This window comes from Acipenser ruthenus, chromosome 42, assembly GCF_902713425.1.
Source record: "Acipenser ruthenus chromosome 42, fAciRut3.2 maternal haplotype, whole genome shotgun sequence".
Classification (NCBI taxonomy): Eukaryota; Metazoa; Chordata; class Actinopteri; order Acipenseriformes; family Acipenseridae; genus Acipenser; species Acipenser ruthenus.
Genome location: NC_081230.1, coordinates 6,502,212 through 6,528,503, shown reverse-complemented (window position 1 = coordinate 6,528,503; position 26,292 = coordinate 6,502,212). Strand labels below are relative to the sequence as shown.

Here is a 26,292-nt window from a genome sequence, read left to right as displayed (position 1 = left end):
GCCAACAGCTATGGCCAAAAGTTTTGCATCACCCTATAGAATTAATTCATTTTGCTTCATAAAGTCGAATGAAACCTGCTGAATAATGTTAACATATTGAATGACATACATCTTTGTAGTTTTCCATATACTTAACAAAAAACTGGCAAAAATGTAGACATGTGACATTTTAAAATCTAACATGAAATATTGTACTACTATTATGGCTTCTGGTAGACTTTTGTGATATCATTTTGTAGTTTCTGTAATTACATTATGTTAATTAAAATATCTAAATTTTGTTTATATATATATATAAATTGTTCACTAACTCTAACTAACTAAAAAAAGCGCTGTAACAGTTTGCAAATACACTGCTTGATTTGGCAATTTCAGGGCTAAATTGAATTCAATGGTCAGTTAATCTTCATTATGCTGTGCTGTGGGCCAGTTTTAATCAGTTTGTGATAAGGGTCACTTCTGTAATTCAAGTGTGTGGGCTTCTCTGGAAGAGAAACACAAATCTGTGTGGAACAGTTCCTACTTTCACCCTCCCCCAAGAACGAACCACTGCCAAATGCTCAACTAAAATCACTTCAACTCTCAAAGATTTTCCATGAAGACATTGAAGACACTGAAAACGACTTCTAGTCGAAACATTTGCCATTGCATTTGACAAACACGAGCAAACAGCAATATTAATGAAAATAGGTTGAAAGCAAAAAAATGTAGCATACACCAGAAAGGAAAAGCATTTCAAGTAATTCATGTTTTGAAAAGATCACCTTCTCTAATGCTTTGTGTAAGTTGCAGTTTGTAGTTTAGTAGTTATTTTTAACAACCAGCATGTTAAGGTAACATGCATGGGACCATACAAGGGATTTAAAGCCAAATGCAGTTTAAATTAATCTTTGAGAGGTTTCCATGTTTTAACTAAATATCCCAGCCTCCCTCTGACATCCTGTAGCAGCTCATTTTTAGAACCTGGTGAAACTATATGCATGCATTTAAAACATGCAGTTTGTGATTTATCAATGGAACAGAAAGCAGTTACGGGCAGTCCAGAGTGATTTACATTGAGAATCCTGTTTTATAGTTTGCTCCACCATAAAGAAGGTGTCACATAGTGAAGCTAAAAATACTCACCTGCTCCTTTTACAGGGTTGAAAACAATGTGTCAGCAACAGGTGCAGAAGTATAACGAGATGCAAAGAAGCCAAACGCCCAGCTGCTCTGTTAAAAACGCCTTTAGAAAATAGAATTTCAGAGGAATAATGCCAAAATGCAAAATTAGCTCATGAGCAAAGCAATTGAAAATTGAATCGTAGATGCACTGTACTGTACCTTTAAATGTAAACAAGAAAACAGTGATGTTCTGTGATGTATTTTCTTACTGAGGTATATCTGACCTCCACCCTAGAAGAGTAATACACCAGTGAGAAAAGAGCACACACTGACGCTGCTGGGGCACGTGTACCTTTTTATTTGCAATAAAGCACGGTGAAAGCACGGTAAAGCATAGGGAAGCATTGTAAAGCACAGAGAGGTCTGGTAAAGCATAGGGAAGCATTGTAAAGCACAGAGAGGTCTGGTAAAGCATAGGGAAGCATTGTAAAGCACAGAGAGGTATGGTAAAGCATAGGGAAGCATTGTAAAGCACAGAGAGGTCTGGTAAAGCACAGGGAAGCATTGTAAAGCACTGAGAGGTCTGGTAAAGCATAGGGAAGCATTGTAAAGCACAGAGAGGTCTGGTAAAGCATAGGGAAGCATTGTAAAGCACAGAGAGGTCTGATAAAGCATAGGGAAGCATTGTAAAGCACAGAGAGGTCTGGTAAAGCATAGGGGAGCATTGTAAAGCACAGAGAGGTCTGGTAAAGCATAGGGGAGCATTGTAAAGCACAGAGAGGTGTGGTAAAGCATAGGGAAGCATTGTAAAGCACAGAGGTATGATGAAGCATTGTAAAGCACAGAGAGGTCTGGTAAAGCACAGGGAAGCATTGTAAAGCACTGAGAGGTCTGGTAAAGCATAGGGAAGCATTGTAAAGCACAGAGAGGTCTGGTAAAGCATAGGGGAGCATTGTAAAGCACAGAGAGGTCTGGTAAAGCATAGGGAAGCATTGTAAAGCACTGAGAGGTCTGGTAAAGCATAGGGGAGCATTGTAAAGCACAGAGAGGTCTGGTAAAGCATAGGGAAGCATTGTAAAGCACAGAGAGGTCTGGTAAAGCATAGGGAAGCATTGTAAAGCACAGAGAGGGGTGGTAAAGCATAGGGAAGCATTGTAAAGCACAGAGAGGGATGGTAAAGCATATTAAAAAACAAGCCATGGTAAACTAACCCTTATAAAAGTTTCCCATAATAAAAGCACAGCAAATATAGCACATTGAAAGCATGGTAAAGCATAGGTAAGCATTGTAAAGCACATATAGGCATGGTAAACTAACCCTTGTAAAAGTTTCCTAAAGGTATAGTCAGTGTAATAATACTAAAATAAAAGCTGTAAAAGTACAGTTATAGATACAAACATGACTAACTGTTCCGGGTGGTCCCTTTATAACCAGAACGCTGTCAGAGGTTTTCCATAGGAAACGTGCCATTAGCGGGAGAGTATAGCAGAGTAAAGCGAACCGACAGGAAGAAGCACAGCCAATACGAAACACAGACAGAACACGCATTTCGGATCGCTCCCTCGTTCTCAGAGTAAAGCTGCCAGCAAAAAAAAATAAAGAAAAAAAAAATCTCAGCAAGCAAGCACGCACAGACAGGAAAACGACTGGGAGCAGATTCAGCGTACCGGGACTCGCTGTAGACAATGAGGGGTGGGACCATTTTATAAACTGGAAGAAAAAAAAAAAATTAAGAACAAAAGTTAGTTTCGTTTTTGATTGCGATCTACGCTGACAGTATATGAAGCCCGTGCCATCACCAAAGGCTTGGGATACGCAGCGCAGATTTGGTTCGGTTTTAACTGAGCCGTTTCCAAGAGCCTTGTACTTGCTCAGTTACCTTCAGACTTGTTTTACTCCGTAATAACAGCGGCGTTACATAACGCATTACCATCCGTCGAGTTGAAGACAGTTTCAGGAGTTTTTTAGGATTTTTTTATTTTTAATTTTTTAATAATTATTGTAATGTTTCCACAATTTATGGTGGAAAAGAAGCTGGGTCAATTTAATAAAACACTTTTTTTTTTTTTCAACACGTCGAGATTTCAGTCTAATTTTGCTTGCTGGCATATTTCGCATATAGTTATTTCTTTATTTACTGCGTATTAAAAAAAAAAACAACAACAAAAACTAAAAAGAGAGACATGTAGTAGCCTACTGGTTTTGTGTGACCCGACTCAGGAAAGTTAACTACTCGGCACTCACTCTGCGTAGTACGCTAAACGGCGTATTGTTATTATGGCAGAATATTATAACAGGATATTTTTTAAAACCGTTGACATTTTTCTTTTTTGCTTCTCTCGCGTAAGTGACGTCGCCTCGTGTTTTGAATGAACGGGAAAGGAGCATCAGGCTGTTTTGTTTGACAACACCGCTTCCCTGAACGCGACAGGTAAGCAGCATTGTTGTATGCAGAGAGGGTTGACCTGCAGCATTGTTCAAAGACAAGCGTGTAAAGGCGTTACTATCGTATCATCCTATTATTAAGTTATTATCTGGTTGAATTTATAATATGGCTAACACTTCATTTTGATAAAGCTATGTAACATTGGTCATGTATTTACTGTAAAAAAAAGGTTGTTGTTTTTTTTTTGTGAGAACTTTGCTGTCCACCCAAATGAGATTCTTGACCCCTGATCAAAAGAGCACTGTTTTGGAGCTTGTAGTTTTTAAGTACTAAAAATAAACTGTTTTATAGTCTAAAAAACTTGGAAGAAAGTCAAGTAGAAAAACGTTTCCTCTGGTGCCTTCACCAGTGAACTGAGATGTTAGTCTTGACGGTACTTGACTTGATTTGATCAGTTTAAATAGACGGATGTTTTGAGCGTTTTACAGCACTGTGGAATCAGCCTGGATTGCCTCAGAATCCAGAGAGCATCCCTGCTACTGTAAAATGCTCTAAAATAAATCAACCGTTTACTCTCAATACGTTTCAGATTGCTGTGTTTTTGTCTTATTTCCATTTAAAGTTAAACCTGTGAAATATAACTTCTGTTAATGCCCCCTTCACTTAATAGAACCTGCGTAGTTCTAGGGGCGGGGCTCAGCTCGCTACACTAATCCTATTGGTTGCCTAATCTATATAGTCCAGGCTCACCTTCCAATACTTGTTCTGCAAGCCTTTTCCTCCACCTCCCCACTGCTTCCTTTGCAACTGTATCTCCCTTCTCCATCACCCTGCCTTGGTGACCTGTGACCAACGTGTGAGGTCGCACCTCAAACGAGGGCGGCTCCTATCGCTCCAGAAAGCAAGATCCTGGGCCAAACACTCAATCATCCCACACTACACTTTACAATGCTGAGCTTCGATCCTTTGAATTATCATCACATTGAAATGTCCCAGCCAGAATACAGGCTAATGGTATATGGGGACAACCGTGTCATGAAGTGACTCACATCTATTAGTCATACCTCTTAATAAGCTCTGTGGGGACAAAAACACATCAAGAAGAAGGTTTCCATGTAAATGCATTGCAGTGCAGCTGTCACATGACTTATAAAGCATGGTGGCACAGTGTGTATGTTTTCAGCTGTCTTATGTTTTTAGTGGTAACGTGGGAGAGATGAAGACGGACACACGCATCCTCCGAAAGGTGTGCCGTCTGCTTCTTTTCACTCTGCAGGCCCGCCATGCAGCCACCTCAGAGCTACAGCGTCGGAGGACAACGCCGCTCTGGGCAGCTTACAGGCAAGCCCCCAGGCAAGACTACAGGGGTCACTGGTGCGCGGTGAGCCGAGGTCACCCTGGCTGACCTAAGCCCTCCCCTCTGGGCGGCGCTCAGCCAATTGTGTGCCGCCCCCTGGGAGCTCCTGTCCACGGGCAGCAGTGGAATAGCCTGGACTCGAACCGGCCACCTCCAGGCTATAGGGCGCATCCTGCACTCCACGCGGAGTGCCTTTACTGGATGCGCCACTCGGGAGCCCCCTGTAAGCTAATTCTAACTATTATGGGAGTCCTTCATCAGTCTTTAAGTCTTTCAAATCATAAAAGGATAAAAGCCCAGCCCAGGAACGAGGACCAGGGGACATGGTTTCACAGTTCTAAGTGGAGACAGACTTAGGACAGAGGGCAGAGAGGGGTGAGGGGATGGAATTGGTTACCTCGCCACGTTGCTGCTGCTGAATTATTGGCATCCTTTAAGACCCGACTTGACAACGTTTTGAAATCAAGCAGGTGCCTGAATTGGATGCACACTTATGGGCCGAGTGACCACCTCTCGCTCGTACATTTTCATAAGGTCGGAATTATTCTAAAAGTGTTTTGCATGTAATAAAAATGTGGTATGAGCAAAAGAGAAACAACACGTTATCATATCGTGCAAATTTAACTAAAAAAAAGAAAGTGGTCTAAAGGGATGAGATAAACTGCCTGGAATCTTGCAGTCTGAGAGAGAGGGAGCCGTTGTTTTTGAGAGACGCTCGTTGTTTAGTCTATGTGGCAAGGCCTGCCCAGGCTGCCTGATCTGAAGTGCTGATAATCTCCAAACAGGAGCCGGGGCTTCGCTTGCCAACCTGGAAGCCGCTGTCATTTCCCTTCTCTGTTCCCTTTGTAGAAATAACAGGACAGCTTTTAAAACTGTGCTGATCTGCAGTCTGGTCCACCACTGCGTGCTCCCAGGCCTGAAAAAGGAATCATGTCATGCATTGCATCCTGAAGTCAGACAGGAAGCGTGGGATGTAGATTTTTAACCACGCACAACACAGAGTAAAAAAAAAACGTTTTAAAAATACTTTTTGCAAACTGCTTTTCAGAAGTTTGCTATCCATATAACAGTTGGTAAAAACCAACAAACGTTTTTTTGTAAAGCGTATTGTAGTAAAATATTTTAGTCAGTTTATGAACCTCAAATAAAATCAAAGCACAGTATGTTTATGGTAATTTAAAGGGATGGTAATACGACTCCTATTGCGTAGCGGTTTCACCCATTCCAGGTTTGAATGCAAGCTGGATTAGCCACATCGTTTATACAACAAGCTCAGGTGTGTCTTATTAAACTCATAGTAAAACCAGGAATGGATCAAACTGCTATGCAATGGGAGTCTTATTTCCATCCCTTACTGTATTTATCTTGGTGTATAGAGCTAAATATCTTTCTTTATATTGCATACGCATACAGTGAAGTGATCAATTAAATCGAAGTTATGAAACAACATATTATATATCTATTGATCAATTAATAATCTGATCTACGCGGTCAATTAATCACACCTGTTTGCCAGTGATATGAAATTGTATGGAAAGACAACTGTAAGTAATACAAAGTTTTAACAGTCCTGGTTTTGCTATGAGTTTAATGAGACACATCTGAGCTTGTTACCAATACACACTGTGGCTAATCAAGCTCGTCTGAAAACCTGGAACGGGTGAAACTGCTTTGCAATAGGAGTCTTATTTCCATCCCTGTACTAAAAACCATCAGCTGTCATTACTAATATTACCTAATGTTGGGCAGATAATAATTTAATGATTCATTTAAAATACTTTTATTATTCAAAAGCAAATACAATTTGTAGTAGAATATTCACGAAAGCCTTTAGCTACAACTGAAAACAACATCATATATAATATAATATAATATAATTAAGGATGTCATTTTTTCAGTTATCAGAAAGTCATGATTTTTTGTGAAATGTACAGACTGCCATGTAATATATAGTTCCCTGTGAAAACTGCTATTTCTGAAAGAATAGGATCGATATACACATTTTATCACTTAAAAATAAATACAGCAAACGTTTGCACCTTTTGCACTGCATTTAGGAACCTGCATTTAGGAACGGTTTAGTTTGCTTCCAGTAAGCAATTGAACACACTCTGCATAGAGAGAGCTCCAGGATTTCTTTATAATGTGTTCAACAAAAAAAGACAGCAACTGCATCAAAGAGCAGAAATATTTCTGCTAAAGATCGCTCTGTACAAGAAGGGGACATTTCACGTGCCTGTTGTTATATCTTTTTTTACATTTATTTATGTTTTTATTTTGTTTGATAATTCACTGATGGTGAAAATGTCTTTAAGGTGGACGTAAAAAATTGAAATATTCTACAATTTAGCATTTAATGTTTTTCAGTTTATGTTTTTATTTTGTTTGATAATTCACTGATGGTGAAAATGTCTTTAAGGTGGACGTAAAAAATTGAAATATTCTACAATTTAGCATTTAATGTTTTTCAGGTAAGTATTTCAATATTTAGGAATATTTGTTGTGTAATAACTCTAGAGAAAATGATCCATTTTAAATTTGGCAATGCTATTTTTTCTGCTTTAATAAATATTATGTTTAATCATAAATACCTATTTTTAACTGTGAAATAAGCCATTGTTTACCATGTCTAGTACAGTATTTCGTGTTCGATTTCGAAATGTCACATTTTTCTATTTTTGTCAAAGCGGTGTGTAATTCAATATGTTAACGTTACATTATTCAGCAAGTTTCATTCGACTTCATGAAGCAAAATGTGTTCATTCTACAGGGTGATGCAAAACCTTTGTCCAGAGCTGTACATTAAGTCCACGCGTTCCTCAACATTGTTTTTGTCCGCCTTGACTACTGTCTTCTGGTCAATCTCAAAACGAAACAAAAGACACTGACAGATCTCGGTTCTCATTGGCTATAAATAACTTTGTGGTTTTGTGTAAAGTCAAACAATGTTTGTGGAACCTTGTAGCTTAAAAAAAAAACAGCTGGCTTCAGATTTTGCAGTGTATGTTTTCCAGAGCATGTTTAGCTGAGGGAACTTGAAACCTGGTTCCAGGAAACTGGGAAACCGAGTTTGAGGTAACTTTTCTGTATCAAACCCCAAGTCTCCCCTGGTGTGCCATGCAGGGGCCTGAAACCTAGTCTCCTGAAACCACGCTCCAAGCCACAAGTGGCTCCTCAGTTCTAGTGTGCAGTCTTGGGCTATATAGTGAAACAATATTCCAAACGAAAGTCAAATGTGTTTCACTTCTTACATTAACAAACTTCCTTTAGTGGCGTTTGATATTTAAAGGAACTATTTAGTTACAGTTGACATTTCAGAGGCATTTTAATAACCTTACACCCTATAACTTCACCCCCGTTTGAACCCTGAACTTTGACATTGAGCGTGTATAATATAATGGCAGGAAGAAAAAAAAAATGCTGGAAAAAAAGCAACAATAGCTTGTCCCTTGGGCAATAAGGAATTGAGAGAGATCGAATCGGATCTGTGTTTAACATTGAACATAGAGACAGTCAGTAGTCTTTGATAAACTATTACAGACTGAATCAACCTATACCATGATAAGCCACAGTTTGTATTATCATTTTTAATTGAGCGTTTTTGAAGTTGATTGCATGCCAGTTAATCTTTCTGGCTGCCTACTGCGCATAACAGCATATCTCTTGTCGTTACTTGAGGTTGCGTGACTTTTCGACCAAGATCTAAACAATCTGGATTTTCCTGTTCCAATTGCTACAGCGATGGGTGTGTTCGCTCTCAATGGCAGGAAGCACAGACAGCAATATTTATGTTATAAAATGTTTGGACAACAAGGAAAAGAAAGAGAGAGACGCAGGCTGGAGAGTTGCAATTAGTAGCCAGGATCTCCCCAGCTTGGAGACAGCCTGGACCCATCCGGAACCCAGGGCCATTGTCTCCACAAGAAAGAACATTCACTGGACTCCCAGGACGGGGGCGTACACAGCACCGGCGCTTGGCACCCAGACAGCCAAACCTCTCTCTCACTGTCTCTGCACGCTAGGCCATTCCGTCCCCCAGCCGCTCAACGAAAAAAAAATCACTTGTATAAACGAACCTCAAGACCACACTGCTTCCCAGTTCCTCAGCTCAAATCACTGAGCCACAGTGCTACAGTACACTGCTCCCTCAGCTGAAACCACTAGCCCACGCTGTTAATGTACAGTACCTCCACTGGATGACAACCTCCTAGACTTGCCACTCTGCCTCTATCAGCTCCGGACCACACTGCCCCCTTCCCTATTACTGAAGCATTAGCCCAGACTGTCTCCCTAACCATTTCACAGCTAAATGTGGTACTATTGTTTCAAGCTTCCTGGCGTGGATGCAGCAGCTAAAGACAGGCCTTCGCTGTCCTTGGCAGAGGCTCGTTGTACATTTTCTTCTGGGTTTTAAATTTCACACAGTTAGAGTGTGGAAGTTAGTAAGTTAGTTTGTGTTTAAGGTTTTTAAAGGTTTGTTACCTCCTTGTTTGAGTGCTCTGGTAGAAAGGACTAGCACTGGCTCACTCTCTCTCAGGATTCTGTTAATTTGGCTGCTCCAAGTGTTCAAACAGGTGCAGGAGAATTTGCATATCAACTCCCGAATATGTGGAACTGTTTCCATCATAGGTCCATCATATCTTTCTTTCTGTGGTTTTAAAGATTTGGGGAATTGCTTAGAACCTCCTGCCAATGCGTCTCCTTCAGTCCACATGAACAAAGAGATTATTTATTCTGTTCTTTGATCTCTGTGTGCTGCTGATGAAGTTTGAACCATATGTTTCTGTCTATTGTAATTGTCTTTTAATGGGTTTATTATGATGTAAATAACTAGCTCTGGTGTGTCTTATTAAAAGTAAAACCAGGAATGGGTCAAACTGCTGTGCAATGGGAGTCTTATTCCCATCCCTGCAAAAGCCTCTCTCGTATTTAACCTGGGTTCAGTGAGATTGGTGGTTTCAGTGTAATGATATTCTTTCTCTCTTGTTTTTTCTTACAGAGATGTCCACTGGTTTAAGCTGCATTGTGTTTTTTGCCACCCTGGTTCTTCCATGTGTTCTAACAGGTAGGCTCAGCCCAAGTACAAGTCTCATTCTTGTGCACATGTTCGAATGCACAATCGCATGCATTTAGTCAACAGACCCACGCACACTGGGCAGCTGTTAAAGCTTAAACACATTCTTGTACAGCAGAACCTGTATATCGGATTTAATTGCTTCCAGGGGTCCATTGAATATGTGAAAGTATTTAAGAGTCATTATACTAGCTTTATTAACGTCGGGGCATTATAAAGGAACAATGTCAGGTACATCGGTGTGTCTAAAACACCAAAGTACGGTACAGCACGTATACTGTTACAAAGAACATCAGTGAAAATGATTGCAAAACAAACCACTGGAATACAGCATTTGGCAATTTATAAAACAGCGTTCCAGAAACAGGGCATGCCAAAGTAATCTGACAGTTTGATTCTGTGTTAACCCGAAACAGAAAAAAAACAACAACAAACAAGCATGCAAACACAGGCTTTCAGCAAACAAATCTCGCTTCAGCTTTCTAACGGTACAGAAAGCCTATGAAAAAAAAAAACTTTTTTATCTGAATCCATTCTGTCCTGCTAAGATTATATATTAATACTATTATTATCATTATCATAATTGTTATTATACTGATGACTATTTTTACTGTAAGGGGAATGTGTGGGCCTCAGTGTTCACAGTTGGAAAGCTTCCTGTTGGCTTCCTGTCCGGTGACTGGCTGGCGGGCTCATGCTGGCTGGTGGTTCCCAAGCAGAGCCTCATTGAGTCAGCATGTATGAGCCCCACATGCTTCTCTTCCTCTTTACACATCCCGCTGCCTGCCCTTCAGCATTGGAGGTCTCCACCTCTGATTGGCACTGGTGCCATTAACCCATTATTATCCTCATTGGAGGACAGGCTACTTTGTACATTTTTTGGAACATGTTTAAATCTACCTGTTATTTTAATTTTCTCTTTATATCGTTATGATAACTAATTTTGTTAACCGCAAAAGTGAAGTCTAAATGTAACTGCAAATACAGCCCTTCAGATCCTTTTATGACGCCTCAATATAAAATGAGAAACTGAAGCCTAAAAATGACACATTTCTTGGTGTCTTCCTCCCCACAGTGATGATAAAACTCAATTTTCTATGCGTTGAGCTTCATAGCCAGCATGAAATTCCACTACTCTGAATACGGGCACGACTAACTTGACTGTCCTTCAGGATGCAGCAGCTTGTAGCCAAAATAAAGGATTATATCTATTTAGAATGTATCAAATGACATAAATACAGCTTGTTTTCAAAGAAACATGTATTTGGTACTTAATGTGTAACCCCAGTCCTCCAATGTAAGGGAGTGTTACCCAAGATTATCCTTTTCAAATACAACTCTATAGATTAATAAAGGAATAAATTGTTCCTCCTAATGGCTTCCTGTGATGTAGGACAGTTTTACTCTAATGATCCGGGTTAATCGCTTTCAGCATGTAATTTGAATTGACAAATGTTATAATCTTGGATTAATGATTTGTGAATCTAAAGGTCTTTTCACACAAACGTGTCGCGTCAGAGCGTTGGTGTCCGGTGTATTTTGATGCAGTCAAGCTGCTTTCAATCCAGAGGTGTCAATCAATCTATAACGCTGTCACTGGACGCAACATTTCCTAACAAAGTGCAGAATTTTATTGTGTCATTCAGCACTAAGCACTGTAATAGAAATGCTATCTTGTGATAATTAATTAATAAAGTTTTCTGCATCTTTTACAGAAGAAAATGTATAAAATATCAGTGGGAATATGTTATAAATGTTTAGCATACATTATACATTTGATTGGTCTGTTTCGAGGGGTTTGTCTGTAGATCAGACTTCCTTTACCCTGCGTCTTCAGTGTTGAAAGTTAAGTCTGTATAATTATTTAGAAAATTGTGTAGCTGCTGATCGACTGTAGAACACAGACCGTCTGACTGTAAACCTGTAAAAAAAAGGATTCATTAATCCTTAGACTTTATTACTTGAAACTCTTTTACACAATGCAGTGTACCCCAGCGTACTGCACTGTCTAATATTTACTCCCCTGGTCCCAGCCCCTGTTGAAGTCATTTATTTTCATTGCTCATTTTCTCCTAAATGGCTCAACAAAACTCTTGGTGTGAACGGACCTTACATTGCAACAGGGAGATGCATCATGCATATACTACAGAATACAGGCGAAGGATCCCATTTGATCTGGAATTTGTGGTTTTCTGTTTTCTTTTGCAAGAACGCATTCAATGCGAAGATTCAGTAAAGGGGTCCATTTGCTTGGGGGACTTGTGCTATACTGCTAAACTTCCAGACACGGTTGTGAAAGGCTGTCTGAAAAACGCTTGTCAAGCGGGCTTTGCTTGCTGTCATACAGAGATGTGCAATTCAAACACAACCTTGCTATCCCCTGGTAAGTGATTCCAGTCGGACCCTTTCTCTGGGTTATAAAGGTACATTTATTGCAGCAGCTTTCAGATTTTTTTTTCTGTATTTATTATTAAATATCATTATTTCTATTCCTTTTTGCATGACTTGGATACTGGGCTGAAAGGACTTTTTGCTAATTGGTTCACTGTTTTTTTTTTCATTGGTAGTAGCAGAAACGGATCTTTAAAAAAATGAAATAACTTTTTTAAGCTTACCCATTTTCTCTGCTATGAGTTGAAATCATTGAGTTTCAATCAATAGCAAACTCACAGTGTTTTTAATATAGAACCTGTCATGATTAAACTACCTACATTTCATTGATATTTTTAACCCTTGTGATATTAAATCATTTTTTAGTTCACTTAGAAATGCGTAATCTCTGCAGTGAATTATGGGATTGTAGTCCTGGGCAAAGTGTAATCTCTGATTGAACTTGACAAAGAAACACAAATCCCTGCTTCCTCCAGTTAGGTTTAAAGAAAGGTCAAATTATGTGACAGTTGCATTTGCTAGTTTTTCAACATATTTTAATTGACAGTTTGACAGCTTTTTAAAATACTAAATTGCCATTGATTGGTACTCGATTGTAAAGGTGAGGGAAGGACAGTGTTTCTTGTTTTGAAACCAACACATTAATGAGTGGATTTATTTAATACCTGCCGACCACAAATTATTATTATTATTATTATTATTATTATTATTATTATTATTATTTATTTCTTAGCAGACGCCCTTATCCAGGGCGACTTACAATTGTTACAAGATATCACATTATTTTTTTACATACAGTTACCCATTTATACAGTTGGGTTTTTACTGGAGCAATCTAGGTAAAGTACCTTGCTCAAGGGTACAGCAGCAGTGTCCCCCAGCAGGGATTGAACCCATGACCCTCTGGTCAAGAGTCCAGAGTCCTAACCACTACTCCACACTGCTGCAATAGTGGCAAACCCCTCCCCCAGACACAATGGATCCTGTACTTAGGAACTAGTATGAAATAAATATGGTTAGAACTGCTATAAACTGGATGACATCTGTACACAGGAACCATGTTATTGAGTTCTTCTGTTGAGGATTGCAAGCAGGTCTGTTTGCTATTGAAATTGTGTTGTTTTATTCCAGTGAAGCCCAAGCCCACTCCCGATGATTCTGAGGAAAATGTAAATGGTAAGAAGAAAATCATAGATAAATAAAGTCTTGATAAAAAATCCTTTGAGAAATGTTTCAACTGCTCTATGTACAGTCATAAGGCTTATGAAAGCCACATTAAGAATGGTCTTAGAAGGGAGGTTTCATTTGTACTTGTTTACACACTGTGGTCTTAGGGATCTGTTATATCCAGTGTTGAAATGAAAAAAAAATGTTCCTGTACCCAGAGAAATGTGTTTGGCGGGGGGGGTTGCATTCTGGGTATCGTAGTCCGACAGTATATACAGTAAATATTAAACAGATTAGAATCAGACACACTTGGGAAATACAACTCCCAAGGAGCTCTGCGCTTTCAGACACGCAGCAGAAATTTTCAAAAATCTCTACAATTTTAAGTACTGATTAAATCTGTTTTTATTGACGTCAGATTTGTAGTGGTGTGTTACTGACATACAAGGTGGGGCGCACACATAAAGTACAGGGATGGAAATAAGACTCCTACTGCATAGCAGAGTTCACCCATTCCAGGTTTTACTATGTGCTTGATTAGCCCCAGTGTACAGTCGTATTGTTTTCCTTGGTTTTCAGAATCCGACAAGGGTCGATGGGAGTGTGTGTGCGAGGGGTCCGAGGGCTGTGAAGACGGTAGATGTTGGGGTCACAGGTGCTTCGTTGTTGTGTCTGCCGAGGGGTACACTGTGAAAGGCTGCTACACCACACACATCATGGAACGCTGTCGCCAGCCACCCCAGAGAGAGAAGTGCTGTGAAGGAACCTTCTGTAACACCAACCTGACTGTCCCCCTGCACAGTAAGCATTGCTTCAGTCTTACCTGTGTGCACAATCAATCCTTCTGACCGTCCGCATTGCTTAATGCCTTTATTTCTGTGCACAGTTAATCCTAAGAACATACAGCAGTGTGCAAATGTATTAGAGCACAATCACTAATTTGCCCGTTTTGACAGTTTTCCAAGATTTTCAGTTCCAGTGGTTTGATTTCATGTGCACAACAAATCAAAACTACAGAAGCAATGGGGTGTTCTATTGAATTTGTACACTGCTGCACAACGTCCGATTTTTATTCTATGACATTTGCAATTATTCTGAGTGGCTCTTAAAGTAATTGTAGCTGACAAAATAATTCCATTAATCTTTTTTGCACTTCCATTAGCTGCAGCACATACATCTGAACTGTGCAGTTTTGATTTCATATGCAGAACTACAGAAGCAACAGTGTTCTGATAAATTTGCACATAACATAACCTTCTTGTTCTCTCTGTGCTGCATTTGAAGTAGTGTCTTGGGTTCAGTTTATCTAGACCATTATATTTTATAGACTTCAATCAAGTCCCCTCTTTCCCTGGTATTGGAATACCTTGCTTGATGTTACGTGATTTATGTTGTTGAAGCTGACATAATGTTGTTGAAGCTGACACCCTATATCCTTCAAGAAGCTGCTTGATGAGATTCTGGGATCAATAAGCTACTAACAACCAAACGAGCAAGATGGGCCGAATGGCCTCCTCTCGTTTGTAAACTTTCTTATGTTCTTCTGTTCTTATGATTTGAACTAAGGTTAAGTTCCCTGCCAGAGCCACCACTTTGCTTAATGGATTAGAAACTTCCAAGGGAGACAGACTCACCAACTCACTCTTCATAGCTCATGTCCTGGGATCAGCCTAGTTGCCCTTCTCTGTACCATCTCGAGTACAATGATGTATTTCTTGTTGTGAGGTGACCAAAACTGCACACAGTATTCTGGATCTTGTATAATCTTAGCATCTCCTCTCTAGACTTGTATTCCATGCTTTTTGCAATATAGCCTAATATTCTATTTCCCTTTTTAATTGCCTCACCACACTGGTGAGATGCTTTCAATGATGACTCCACCGTAATCCTGAGAGCCTTTTCAAAGAGAGATAACTGTTACTTAACCGTGTGTCCACAGCCACCCCGCAACCACCAGGTGACACTGTGGAGCAGCTGGTTCTCTTCACTGTGATCCCAGTGCTGGTTCTCATTGTACTGGTGCCACTGGTTATACTGCTTTTCTGGTGGATGAGCTCCCAGCGCCGCCGGCAGGTCATCGTCAAACAGGAAGAGTACGGAAACGTCAACATGCTTCGGACCCCCAGCCTTGGAGACAGCACTTGTGGGGTACCTGTCACTGATTTACTATTGAATCAGGGTCAAAGGTGTAGGAGTATTACCTTATCAAGTGCAGGACATCCCCCCGTCCCCCCGTCCCCGTCATCACAAACTGTCCCAGCCCCCCCGTCATCACAAGCAAGCCTGTCCCAGCTCCACCATCACCACAAGCAAGCATGTTCCAGCCCCCCCATCATCACAAGCAAGCCTGTCCCAGCCCCCCATCATCACAAGCAAGCCTGTCCCAGCCCCCTCGTAATCACAAGCAAGCCTGTCCCAGCCCCCTCGTAATCACAAGCAAGCCTGTCCCAGCTCCACCATCATCACAAGCAAGCCTGTCCCAGCCCCCCATCATCACAAGCAAGCCTGTCCCAGCCCCCTCGTAATCACAAGCAAGCCTGTCCCAGCCCCCTCGTAATCACAAGCAAGCCTGTCCCAGCCCCCTCGTAATCACAAGCAAGCCTGTCCCAGCCCCCCATCATCACAAGCAAGCCTGTCCCAGCCCCCCCCGCCATCACAAGCAAGCCTGTCCCAGCCCCCCCATCATCACAAGCAAGCCTGTCCCAGCTCCACCATTAACACAAGCAAGCCTGTCCCAGCCCCCCCTGTAATCACAAGCAAGCCTGTCCCAGCCCCCCCATCATCACAAGCAAGCCTGTCCCAGCCCCCCTGTAATCACAAGCAAGCCTGTCCCAGCCCCCCCATCATCACAAGCAAGCCTGTCCCAGCCCCCCTGTAATCACAAGCAAGCCTGTCCCAGCTCCACCATCATCACAAGCAAGCCTGTCCCAGCCCCCCCATCATCAAAAGCAAGCCTGTCCCAGCCCCCCCATCATCACAAGCAAGCCTGTCCCAGCCCCCCCATCATCACAAGCAAGCCTGTCCCAGCCCCCCCATCATCACAAGCAAGCCTGTCCCAGCTCCACCATTAACACAAGCAAGCCTGTCCCAGCCCCCCCTGTAATCACAAGCAAGCCTGTCCCAGCCCCCCCATCATCACAAGCAAGCCTGTCCCAGCCCCCCATCATCACAAGCAAGCCTGTCCCAGCCCCCCATCATCACAAGCAAGCCTGCCCGAGCCCCCCCATCATAACAAGCAAGCCTGTCCCGGCCCCCCATCATCACAAGCAAGCCTGCCCGAGCCCCCCCATCATCACAAGCAAGCCTGTCCCGGCTCACAAGGAGACAAACAAATACTGTACAATTGCAAAAGTAATCCCACTCATTATTAGCATACAAGTGCTAAAATGCATAAAATAATGATACAATGTTTCAAATCATAGTACCTATAATGTATGTTGAGAGTGCATTTCTCTTAAGCTCTTTGCTGTGTCAGGTCTGTCATACAAATAGTACTAGAGAAAGTTCACCCTAAACTTGATTAGAGGTAGCCAGCGTGCACTTATAAGCATGCTGTGTCATTGATATTCTGAGTGCAAGATCCAAACTCGCAGCAAAATTGTAGTTGCTACTAATAGGTTTCAGTGGGGATGTGACTTATAATACCTATTACTTTTGTTAGCAATCCTCTTATGCTGGATGGGAGGGAGTGAAGTAAAAGATGAATTTCTTGCTAATCAGACCATGGCTTTGTCTCTGTGCTGCAGGATATATTTGATGAGTTCTGCACCTCCGGTAGTGGATCTGGACTCCCATACCTAGTCCAGAGGACAGTGGCCAGACAGATTTCTCTCATGGAGTGTGTGGGTGAGTCTGTCTCCCTTGGATGTTTATAATCCATTAAGCAAAGCGGTGGCACTGGCAGGAAACAGTTCAAATCACATAACATCAAGCATATTTTAGGTGCTTCCAATACCAGACCAAATCATCGATCTAATAGCTAGTATCTTATTGTCCCTCGAAAAATATGTAGTTCCATTTCTGACAGAATAGTGTAAACATACATATTTTTTATCAGTTAAAAATAACTACAGCAAACATTTGCCTTATTGATGCACTGCCTGTTACACTGCATTTAGGAACCTGGTAAATGACTGAACACACTGCGTAGAGCTGCGCGATTTCTTTAAAATGTCTTCAACGAAAAAGACACCAGCTGTATCAGAGATCAGAAATATTTCAGCTAAAGATCGCTCTGTCCGGGACATTTCACGTGTCTGTTGTTATTTTTACATTCATCTATGTTTTTATTTGGTTTGATAATTCATTGACGGTGAAAATAGAATATCTTTAAAAGGTGTACATAAAAAATGAAATATTCTACAATGTAGCATTCACTGTTTTTCAGGTGAGGATTAAAATATTTAGAAACGTGGTATATAATAACTCTAGAGAAAATGATACAACGCAATTTTTTCTGTTTTAATTAATATTAAGTTTAATCGTGAAGTAACTTGAAATACTATTTTTAGATCGTGAAATAAGCCATTTTTTGCAGTAAAAAACCGCAGCCCTACTTTAGTGTCTACAGCACCCTGAGGACTGTGTATTTGTCTCCCTGTTCTGCACACAGGTAAAGGGCGGTACGGTGAGGTGTGGAGGGGGGTGTGGATGGGGGAGAATGTGGCTGTGAAGATCTTCTCCTCGAGAGATGAGCAGTCCTGGTTCAGAGAGACTGAGATCTACAACACAGTTCAGCTGAGACACGACAACATCCTGGGTGAGTGCGGCTGTGCAGCCAGCCACAGGAACGGCTGTCTGGTACTCAGATTCCTGTATTTAAATATAACGCCTTGTTACTCGATGCCATTTGATGTAAGGTTGATACCCGAAGCAAAAGCATCAGATATAAACTATAAGAAACTCAAGTGTACTGATTTGAAAATATTAAAAGAAACATTGACAAGACTACATTCGAAGCCACTGAAAAAGACTTCTGGTCAAAACGTTTGTCATAGAAGTTTCTGTTTGTATTTCAGGGATGGAAGTAAGACTCCTGTTGCATAGCAGTTTCACCCATTCCAGGTTTTAATACAAGCTTGATTAGCCACAGTCTGTAACAAGCTCGGGTGTGTCTTATTAAACTCACAGTAAAGTGGACTCTTAAGGGTCTCCATTTCTTGTAATACAGCAGCAGTGGACTTTGTTTCATTTGTGATGATTATGGGGCTCAGACCAGCTTCTTTGGGGCAGCACATTCTTATTTTTAAGATTGAAATAACCCTGGTGCTATGGGAAACTCCAGGATTAGTGATAACCCCGCTGTGTTTGGCAGGCTTCATCGCGTCGGACATGACCTCCAAGAACTCCAGCACACAGCTGTGGCTCATCACCCATTTCTACGAGCACGGCTCGCTCTACGACTACCTGCAGCTCAACACCCTGGACTCCCAGGGCTGCCTGCGCTTCTGCCTGTCCATCGCCTGCGGCCTGGTCCACCTGCACACAGAGATATTCAGCACCCAGGGCAAGGCAGCCATCGCCCACCGCGACCTGAAGAGCAGGAACATCCTGGTGAAGAGGAACCGGCAGTGCTGCCTCGCAGACCTGGGTAAAGAACCAGGCAGGGAAACCCTGCCATCCATAACACCTTCCTTTATTTACAGAGTCATTCATTCTGAGACCAGCAATAAACCCATTCGTTTACAGGATGACCAGCAACAGACAGCAGCAATTTAAACGTGCAATGTGCTTAATGAGCAGAAAACTGCTAAAGCGGGGTCTATGTTGTAGCTTTTTAGTAAAGAGGAGTGAGACGTATTTATTTTTGTGTGACTGTACGAGAATTACTAGTAATCACTGATGTAACCCATTGGCCAGTATAAAGAGACTGCATGATGCTCTCTCCGCAGGCCTGGCTGTGATGCATTGCCAGACTAGTGACAGCCTGGACATTGGGAATAATCTCCGCGTGGGCACCAAGAGGTACATGGCCCCGGAAGTGCTGGAGGAGAGCATCCGCACGGACTGCTTCGAGTCCTACAAGCAGACGGACGTGTGGGCCCTGGGGCTGGTGCTGTGGGAGATCACTCGCAGAACTGTCATCAACGGTACCATCACAGCAGCCACAACAGGGCTGATACCCCCATTCTCCCAGGAATAATTTCCTTTAAGAAGTGTTTGCCTTACAAAATAGTCCCTGCTATTTTTACTCATTTTTATGGTATTGTAAATACTATCACAAAAACTAAAAAAACCATGGGTGTAATAAACTTATGCCTTATACCTTAATACATTACTGTCCAGAAAATTGCATTTGAAATATTGAAACATATCACTCCAGTGCTATCTAATTGATCTGAAAATTGACACTATCATTTATAAGGTCCTTCATGGATTAGGGCCATCCTATCTCCAAGAACTACTAATTCCTATTCGTTCATTGAGATCCGAAAATTTCAATTATTCCAAAAAATCGTCTTAAATCAGCTGGAGTCGGAGTTTTTAGCTGCTGTGCTCCTTGTGTGTGGCACTCTATTCCGGTTGGCATTAGGCAGGTTGAAACAGTAGATTCTTTTAAATCTAAATTGAAAACATCCTTTTTTAATGTGCTTTTATATAATTGGTTGCAGATTGTATTGTATATATGAGCTCTCTTGTTTTGTAACTCTGTACAACGCTGTGGGATACATTGTATTGTATTGTGTAGTAAACAGCAAGCTATAGTGTAAATAGACACGTCACTGTACACCAAAGGGAATATTTTACTGCACAGAGCTCCACTCGCAGGCCTGGTCTCTGTTCTCATTGTGCAGTCTGGATGCAGTCCAGCGGCTCACCCTATCTGTGTGTCTGGCTGTCTCCTCGAGGGGGGGAATCAGCATTTTCACAAATAAACTCCTGATTGGGTTGGTTTATCCCGGAGCCTGGTGTTGACACCAGATTAGAGTGTTTATAATAAGCGTTAATCAAGGAGGCGTTAATCATGTTTTGCTCCAGGCACTCGAAACACAAGAGAGGGAGAGAGAGGGAGCCGCTGACAGGAATGTCTGGCCCTGATTCCTCACTCAGAGTTTACAGGCTTCACTGATACACAGACTCCCAGGCTGTGTTCAAGAAGGCCCCTGCTAGGCCAGGAAACACTGCTCTCTAAAGGCTGGTCTCCACAGAGGAGCAGATTTTACCCTCATGAAAGTTTGCATAGAGGCTTGTTTGAAGGCAGAGGAAAGAGGCCAGAGAGTAGAGAGGTGTAAAAGGGAGGAGATGAAGGGGAGTAGAGAAGGAGCAGCAGCTTGAAAGAGGTGAGTCAGAAGGGGGTCCAGGGAGCACGTGGTGGGTTTGTGGCCCTTTCGGAGAGGTCAGAGTCTGAGAGGGGAGAGAAGGAGGAGAAGGAGGGTGAGTTAGTAGGGGAGACAGAGGGTGTTGGGGTTGGAGCGGGAGAGGTGTTAAAGAGTTTGCGGATATCAGAGGAGAAGAAAGAGGCAAAGTCGATAGAGGAGGGAGGAGGAGGGGGGAGGTTTGAGGAGGTAGAGAATAGTTTCCAGGGGTTGTTAGTGGAGGATTGGATAATAATTTGGAAAGAGGAGTGTTTAGCAGAGGAGAGAGTAGAGGAGAAGGAGGAGAGGAGAGAGTGGTAGAGGTCTAGGGCAGCAGGGAGTTTGGTTCTCTTCCATTTCTTTCAGCAGAGCGCAGTTTGGTTTTTGCTGAGCGGAGCACAGAGGTTGGGGAGGGGAGGGGCGAGCAGGTGGAGGGGAGGTGAGGGGACAGAGGGAGTCGAGGGAGGAGGTGAGGGTGAAGGTAGCAGAGTCTACAGAGAGTTGGGAGAAGGAGTCGATAGGAGGGAGGTGAGAGAGAGCAGTGGAAGCAAGGACAGAGGGGGAGAGAGAGCGGAGGTTTCGGCAGGGGGTGACAGTGGGGGTAGGAGGAGCAGGGAGAGAGGGGAGAGACAGAGAAAAAGAGATGAAATAGTGATCAGAGAGGTCCAGAGGGGTGACAGAGAGGGTGGAGGGGCAGCAGGCCCTGGAGAAGGTGAAGTCCAGTTGACGGTCAGCTTTGTGGGTAAGAGGGGATGGAGAGAGAAAAGTTGAATGAGTGAAGGAGGGGTGGGGTTGGAGAGATGGATATTGACATCACCTAACAGGACAGTTGGGGTAGACAGAGAGGGGAGGGAGGAGAGGAGATAGTCGAGTTCATTGAGAAAGTGAGCGAGAGGTCCAGGGGGACGGTACAGTACAGGGAGAGGTTAGTTGGACGGCATGAAATTCAAAGGTGTTAACAGAGAGTGAGGAGAGGTCGGAGGAGACAGAATAGAGTAAGGAGGGAGAGAGGAGAAGACCAGTCCCCCCTCCCCGTCCAGTGAGACGCGGAGTATGGGACAGGACGTAGAGAGAGGACAGGGCAGCAGGAGTTAGTGTTATCAGGAGAGATCCAGGTTGCTACAGCTTATTATTGAAGATATTAATGTCCCGGTTTTTCATTCTGGAAATCTGGTAACCCTATGCATGCACAGTACATATCACCATACTTAGTAATATAATATATACTGAGAAAACATTATTATAAAAAGACGACTATCTTTCCTTAGATTCTGGCATTTCTCATCTCAAAATAAATCCAAACGGAAGAGCTTTAGTCTAGCAGCGTGCGAGGATAGCGTGTTTCACTGAGTAGCTACGTGAGGGTCTGAACAGGACACCAAGGCGATTCTGCGGTCAATGAATGTTTAACACAGCCTGAGGTCAGGGTGTTGATATTCCTAATTAAAAGTCATGTCCCCACTGGAACCAACAGCAACTGAGACTGCAAGTCCTGTATCCAGAATGTCAATGACAAAGAATTAGAAACGTTTAAACAGCTTCTGCAGGTATATAAACAGATTCAGTGCATTAACATCAGCTTTTTATTTAGATTTAATGACTTATGGAATGTTTAGAAGTGTACGGTGGCTACCTCTGATCAGGTTGAGGGTTTAGAGGTCACCATCTGACGCTTAGAAGCATACAGGAGAGGCCAGCAGTGGTTGTGCATTAGACTGGCACAGCGGTCGGTCCCGCGCTCAGGCCCTCCAGATAGTGTTTCAAAGGGCCGTCCTTTACTGCAGCGCTTTCTCTCTCTTCTGTGGTTCCTGCAGCTAGAGTCTAATCTTATCTCAGAGTGTTTTTATGAGGGCGTCTTGGTGTAAATAGTGCAGAGGAAGATTCCTCAGCCTCTGGGATTGTTTATAGAAACATGCAGATGAGAAGTGGAAAAGAAGCCAGAGTTCCCTGTGTTGCACGCTGAGCACGTCGCTGTGGGTGATAGCGTGGGATACTGAGACTGATGCTGCGGCTGCTTTGAAGGGGGAGTTGCTGCTGTTTTAGGCAAACACATTGCATCTTCACCTGAATTATTTTTATTAAAATGTTTCCAAAATATAATTTATGATCGATTACAAAACGTACATAACAATAGTAACAAGAAAAAACATCATTGAATTTTTTATAGAATAGAATAGAATAAGACATTTTAAAAACAGAATATAAAAGAGGAAATCTTTGCTTTTGTTTTTTTAAAGGCTGCAGTCTGTCATGATCACTCTGCAACAACCTCTCCAAGTGTAACGTGTGAAACATCAGCATCACATTCAGGGTTTTATTTCTCAAACTTGCAAAACATATCACACAGCAATTCTGTTTACTGGCTCTTGGGGATCACTTGTCAATGTCTTCTGTCCACTATAAATAAAATAAGCTGAACCATGTTACTAAAGAAACTGCTTCTGAAAAAATGGAAAGGGGTGAAGGAGCACGGTTCTCAGAGTAGAAATCTTATGCTTCTCGTCTCTGCTTGGTGTGCAGGGATCGTTGAGGAGTACCGCCCCCCGTTTTTTGACGTGGTCCCTACAGACCCCAGCTTCGAGGACATGAAGAAAGTGGTGTGCACCGACCAGCAGAGACCCAACATCCCCAACAGATACTACTCCGACCCGGTAAGGATTCAATACACTGAAGAACCAGGCCAGATTCACAAACCACCTCTAGAGGGCAGTGTAGGAAAGAAAATATATCAGGCAGACAAGCTGAGCTTGACAAAACTGCAGTACAGTTTAATGCTTCAGTCATTCAGTCTAGAAAGGAATTTGAGGCTGTTATATTGTTGTAGTCTATGTCCTGACACACTATAGCTCTTGATTTCTGTAGTGTATGAACTGGAACCGTGCTGAGGTATTTTTCTATGAAGTAATGATGTGTAACAGCATTAAGTGCAGTGAACTTGGAAGAAAACAAATTCTGATATTTATTACAATTCGCAATGCTTACCTTCTCATACTACTTTAAAACAAATGATTGCGTAAGTATAGTTTAACTTAATGTAATCCAGTTTAATATGGTGTAGTACAGTGTAGTTTAGTTTAGTTTAGTGTAGTGTGATAGACTTTAGTGTAGCATAATACACAGTATTTTAGTGCAGTGTAGTGCAGTTAAGTGTAGTGTATTCATTGGTTTCCTGTTGAAATTCACAGCGAGATGCTGTCTGAGATTCACTTTAGAAGGTGATTCAGCTCTAGTTAAGCAGATCCAGTAAAGTCTGGTGCTCGTTGCTTTTTCTTCTCCCAGACGTTGTCCACAATTGCCAAGATCATGAAGGAGTGCTGGTACGCCAGCCCTTCAGCCAGACTGACCTCCCTGCGGATCAAAAAGACCCTGTCCAAGCTGGACAACTCTGAGGACAAGCTGAAACAAGACTATTAAACTATACAACCCATCATTCATACAAATTATATATCAAAATATATACTGTATATTTATATATGTATATATATAATAATAATATTTTACGTATTTAAAATCTCAGTGGATGGGAAGAGACTTTGTTTTCAAACACTTCCGAAGCTCAACACACAACAAGAGCTAAAGGAAAGACCTCCTTCACCCCCTATCCCCTATCTCCTACGCCCTATCCCCTATCCCCTACCCCCTTTCTCCCACAGCTCTGAGCTACACAGCCCTCCAGTCCACACAGTCTAATAAACATCAACAGAACTGAATCCTTCAACACAGGACAAGACGTAGCATCAGGAGTTATGTAGCTTTAACCATCAGCCGTGGTGGTGCTTCCACCTGGTGGTCATTTGAAGTATAACAGCCAACAAAGCTGACAGGTTCAAGACTGGGACAATTCATTTCAGCTACAGTGGCCTTAATGGGACCGGTTTGGAAAAGCAAAAGAATTAACATTCAAGATACAACAGAGGAATGAAGCAGGCGATCTGCTAGCTTACCAGATGGATATCAAGGAGATATTAATGGCAAATCTTTCAGAAGTGGCTGTCTGCTATTTGCACTCCTCTCTGTGCCTGGAATTGGGAATTGAATATCCAGACCTACAGCAGTGTGCACCTTTATCACAACACCCCATTGCTTCTGTATCAGAGCACTCCATTGCTTCCGTATTAGAACACCCCATTGCTTCTGTATTAGAACACCCCATTGCTTCTGTATTAGAACACCCCATTGCTTCTGTATTAGAACACCCCATTGCTTCTGTATCAGAGCACCCCATTTCTTCTGCATTAGAACACCCCATTGCTTCTGTATTAGAACACCCCATAGCTTCTGTATTAGAACACCCCATTGCTTCTGTATCCGAACACCCCATTGCTTCTGTATCCGAACACCCCATTGCTTCTGTATTAGAACACCCCATTGCTTCTATATTAGAACACCCCATTGCTTCTGTATCAGAGCACCCCATTGCTTCTGTATTAGAACACCCCATTGCTTCTATAGCTTTGGTTTGCTGTGCATATGAAGTCAAACCACTGGGACTGAAAATCTTCGAACATTTTCAAAAAAAGCAAATCAGTGATTGTCTAATTTAATTGATGACTTTAACAGGCGACACATGCAAGTCATTTAAAACAGTAAGATAAAATGAACACATAGCCACACGTGATAAAATGCATGAGACTTTTTAGAAGTTGTTTAAGATGCCTGATTAAAACACAGAGTGGACTAACATTTTCACGCGAGTGCTTATCTATATCACTGATTACTGAGAGGAAATTGAAATTCTCTCACTCAGAGGTTTTCATGCAGGTCGGTATATAAAGGATATCAATGATGAATCTTGAGGAGCTCTAATACATTTGCACACTGCTGTATGCTGTATGTTTTACTGCAACATGACAATGTACTAACACCGTCGGGCTGACTGGTTCCGGCTCCATTAAACATTTCATTTGATACGTGTTTTATTTGTGTTACTCCTGTTAAGTAAAAAGCCTTTTTAACTCCTAATTTTTCTACTGCACTTTCTAAACATATTTAATTTGTTTTAAGGGTGTTTTCCATCTGAACCACTAGCATATCCACAGGAGAGAAAAGAGCCCTTCCATTTAAAGAAATGGTGCGCTCCGTGAGTAAGATGTCTAATATAGATTGTGGAACGAACCATTTTTAAATGGGTAGTTCTTTTGGGTGCAGCCAGGTAGACTGGACATAAGTTTAGAACTTTGAACTGCTTGTATGTGAGTATAGTATCACTTAACTACTAATGGACCAAAATAAAAAGTATTTTTTTACACTAAGACTTGATGTTGTATTACTAAAGTGCATTACTGTTCATAGCATTGTTTTTGTAAACTATCCCTGTAACTTGTTATTACATGTCTCTGCTACTGTATGCTTGCTTAATAAAACCACAAGATGTACTCAGTGATTATTTCCAATTAAAAACACAGAACTTCCTTTCATTAGCCATTTTAAATCATTTTGGCCTGCTCAGTGTGTAAATTACATTACATGCTATCAACACTAGAGGGCGCCAGATACTACTTTTTCGAGATTTTTTCTA

General features: G+C 41.9%; 1 protein-coding gene and 1 long non-coding RNA gene across 3 annotated transcripts; one reads left to right on the top strand and one right to left on the bottom strand.

The window, feature by feature from the left end:
• Window positions 1-1,056: 1,056 nt before the first annotated feature.
• On the bottom strand, window positions 1,057-2,703 carry LOC131709251 (uncharacterized). Its single transcript, XR_009311431.1, has 3 exons — window positions 2,503-2,703; window positions 1,324-1,395; window positions 1,057-1,225 (listed from the first exon to the last, which is right to left on the bottom strand). It is a non-coding gene; the product is annotated as an uncharacterized LOC131709251 (long non-coding RNA).
• LOC131709250 (activin receptor type-1-like) lies at window positions 2,693-26,149 on the top strand. Of its 2 annotated transcripts, none has more exons than XM_059011565.1 (12): window positions 2,693-3,535; window positions 9,847-9,912; window positions 12,131-12,304; window positions 13,444-13,488; window positions 14,059-14,280; window positions 15,419-15,627; window positions 17,226-17,325; window positions 18,092-18,238; window positions 18,794-19,069; window positions 19,371-19,568; window positions 23,295-23,425; window positions 24,054-26,149. In XM_059011565.1, exons 2-12 carry the CDS (start codon window positions 9,849-9,851, stop codon window positions 24,186-24,188), a joined length of 1,701 nt encoding a protein of 566 aa, XP_058867548.1. In that variant the 5' UTR covers window positions 2,693-3,535; window positions 9,847-9,848; the 3' UTR covers window positions 24,189-26,149. The 2 variants fall into 2 exon arrangements, with proteins under 2 accessions (XP_058867548.1, XP_058867549.1); XM_059011566.1 differs by lacking the exon at window positions 2,693-3,535 and adding an exon at window positions 5,155-5,381.
• Window positions 26,150-26,292: the final 143 nt, after the last annotated feature.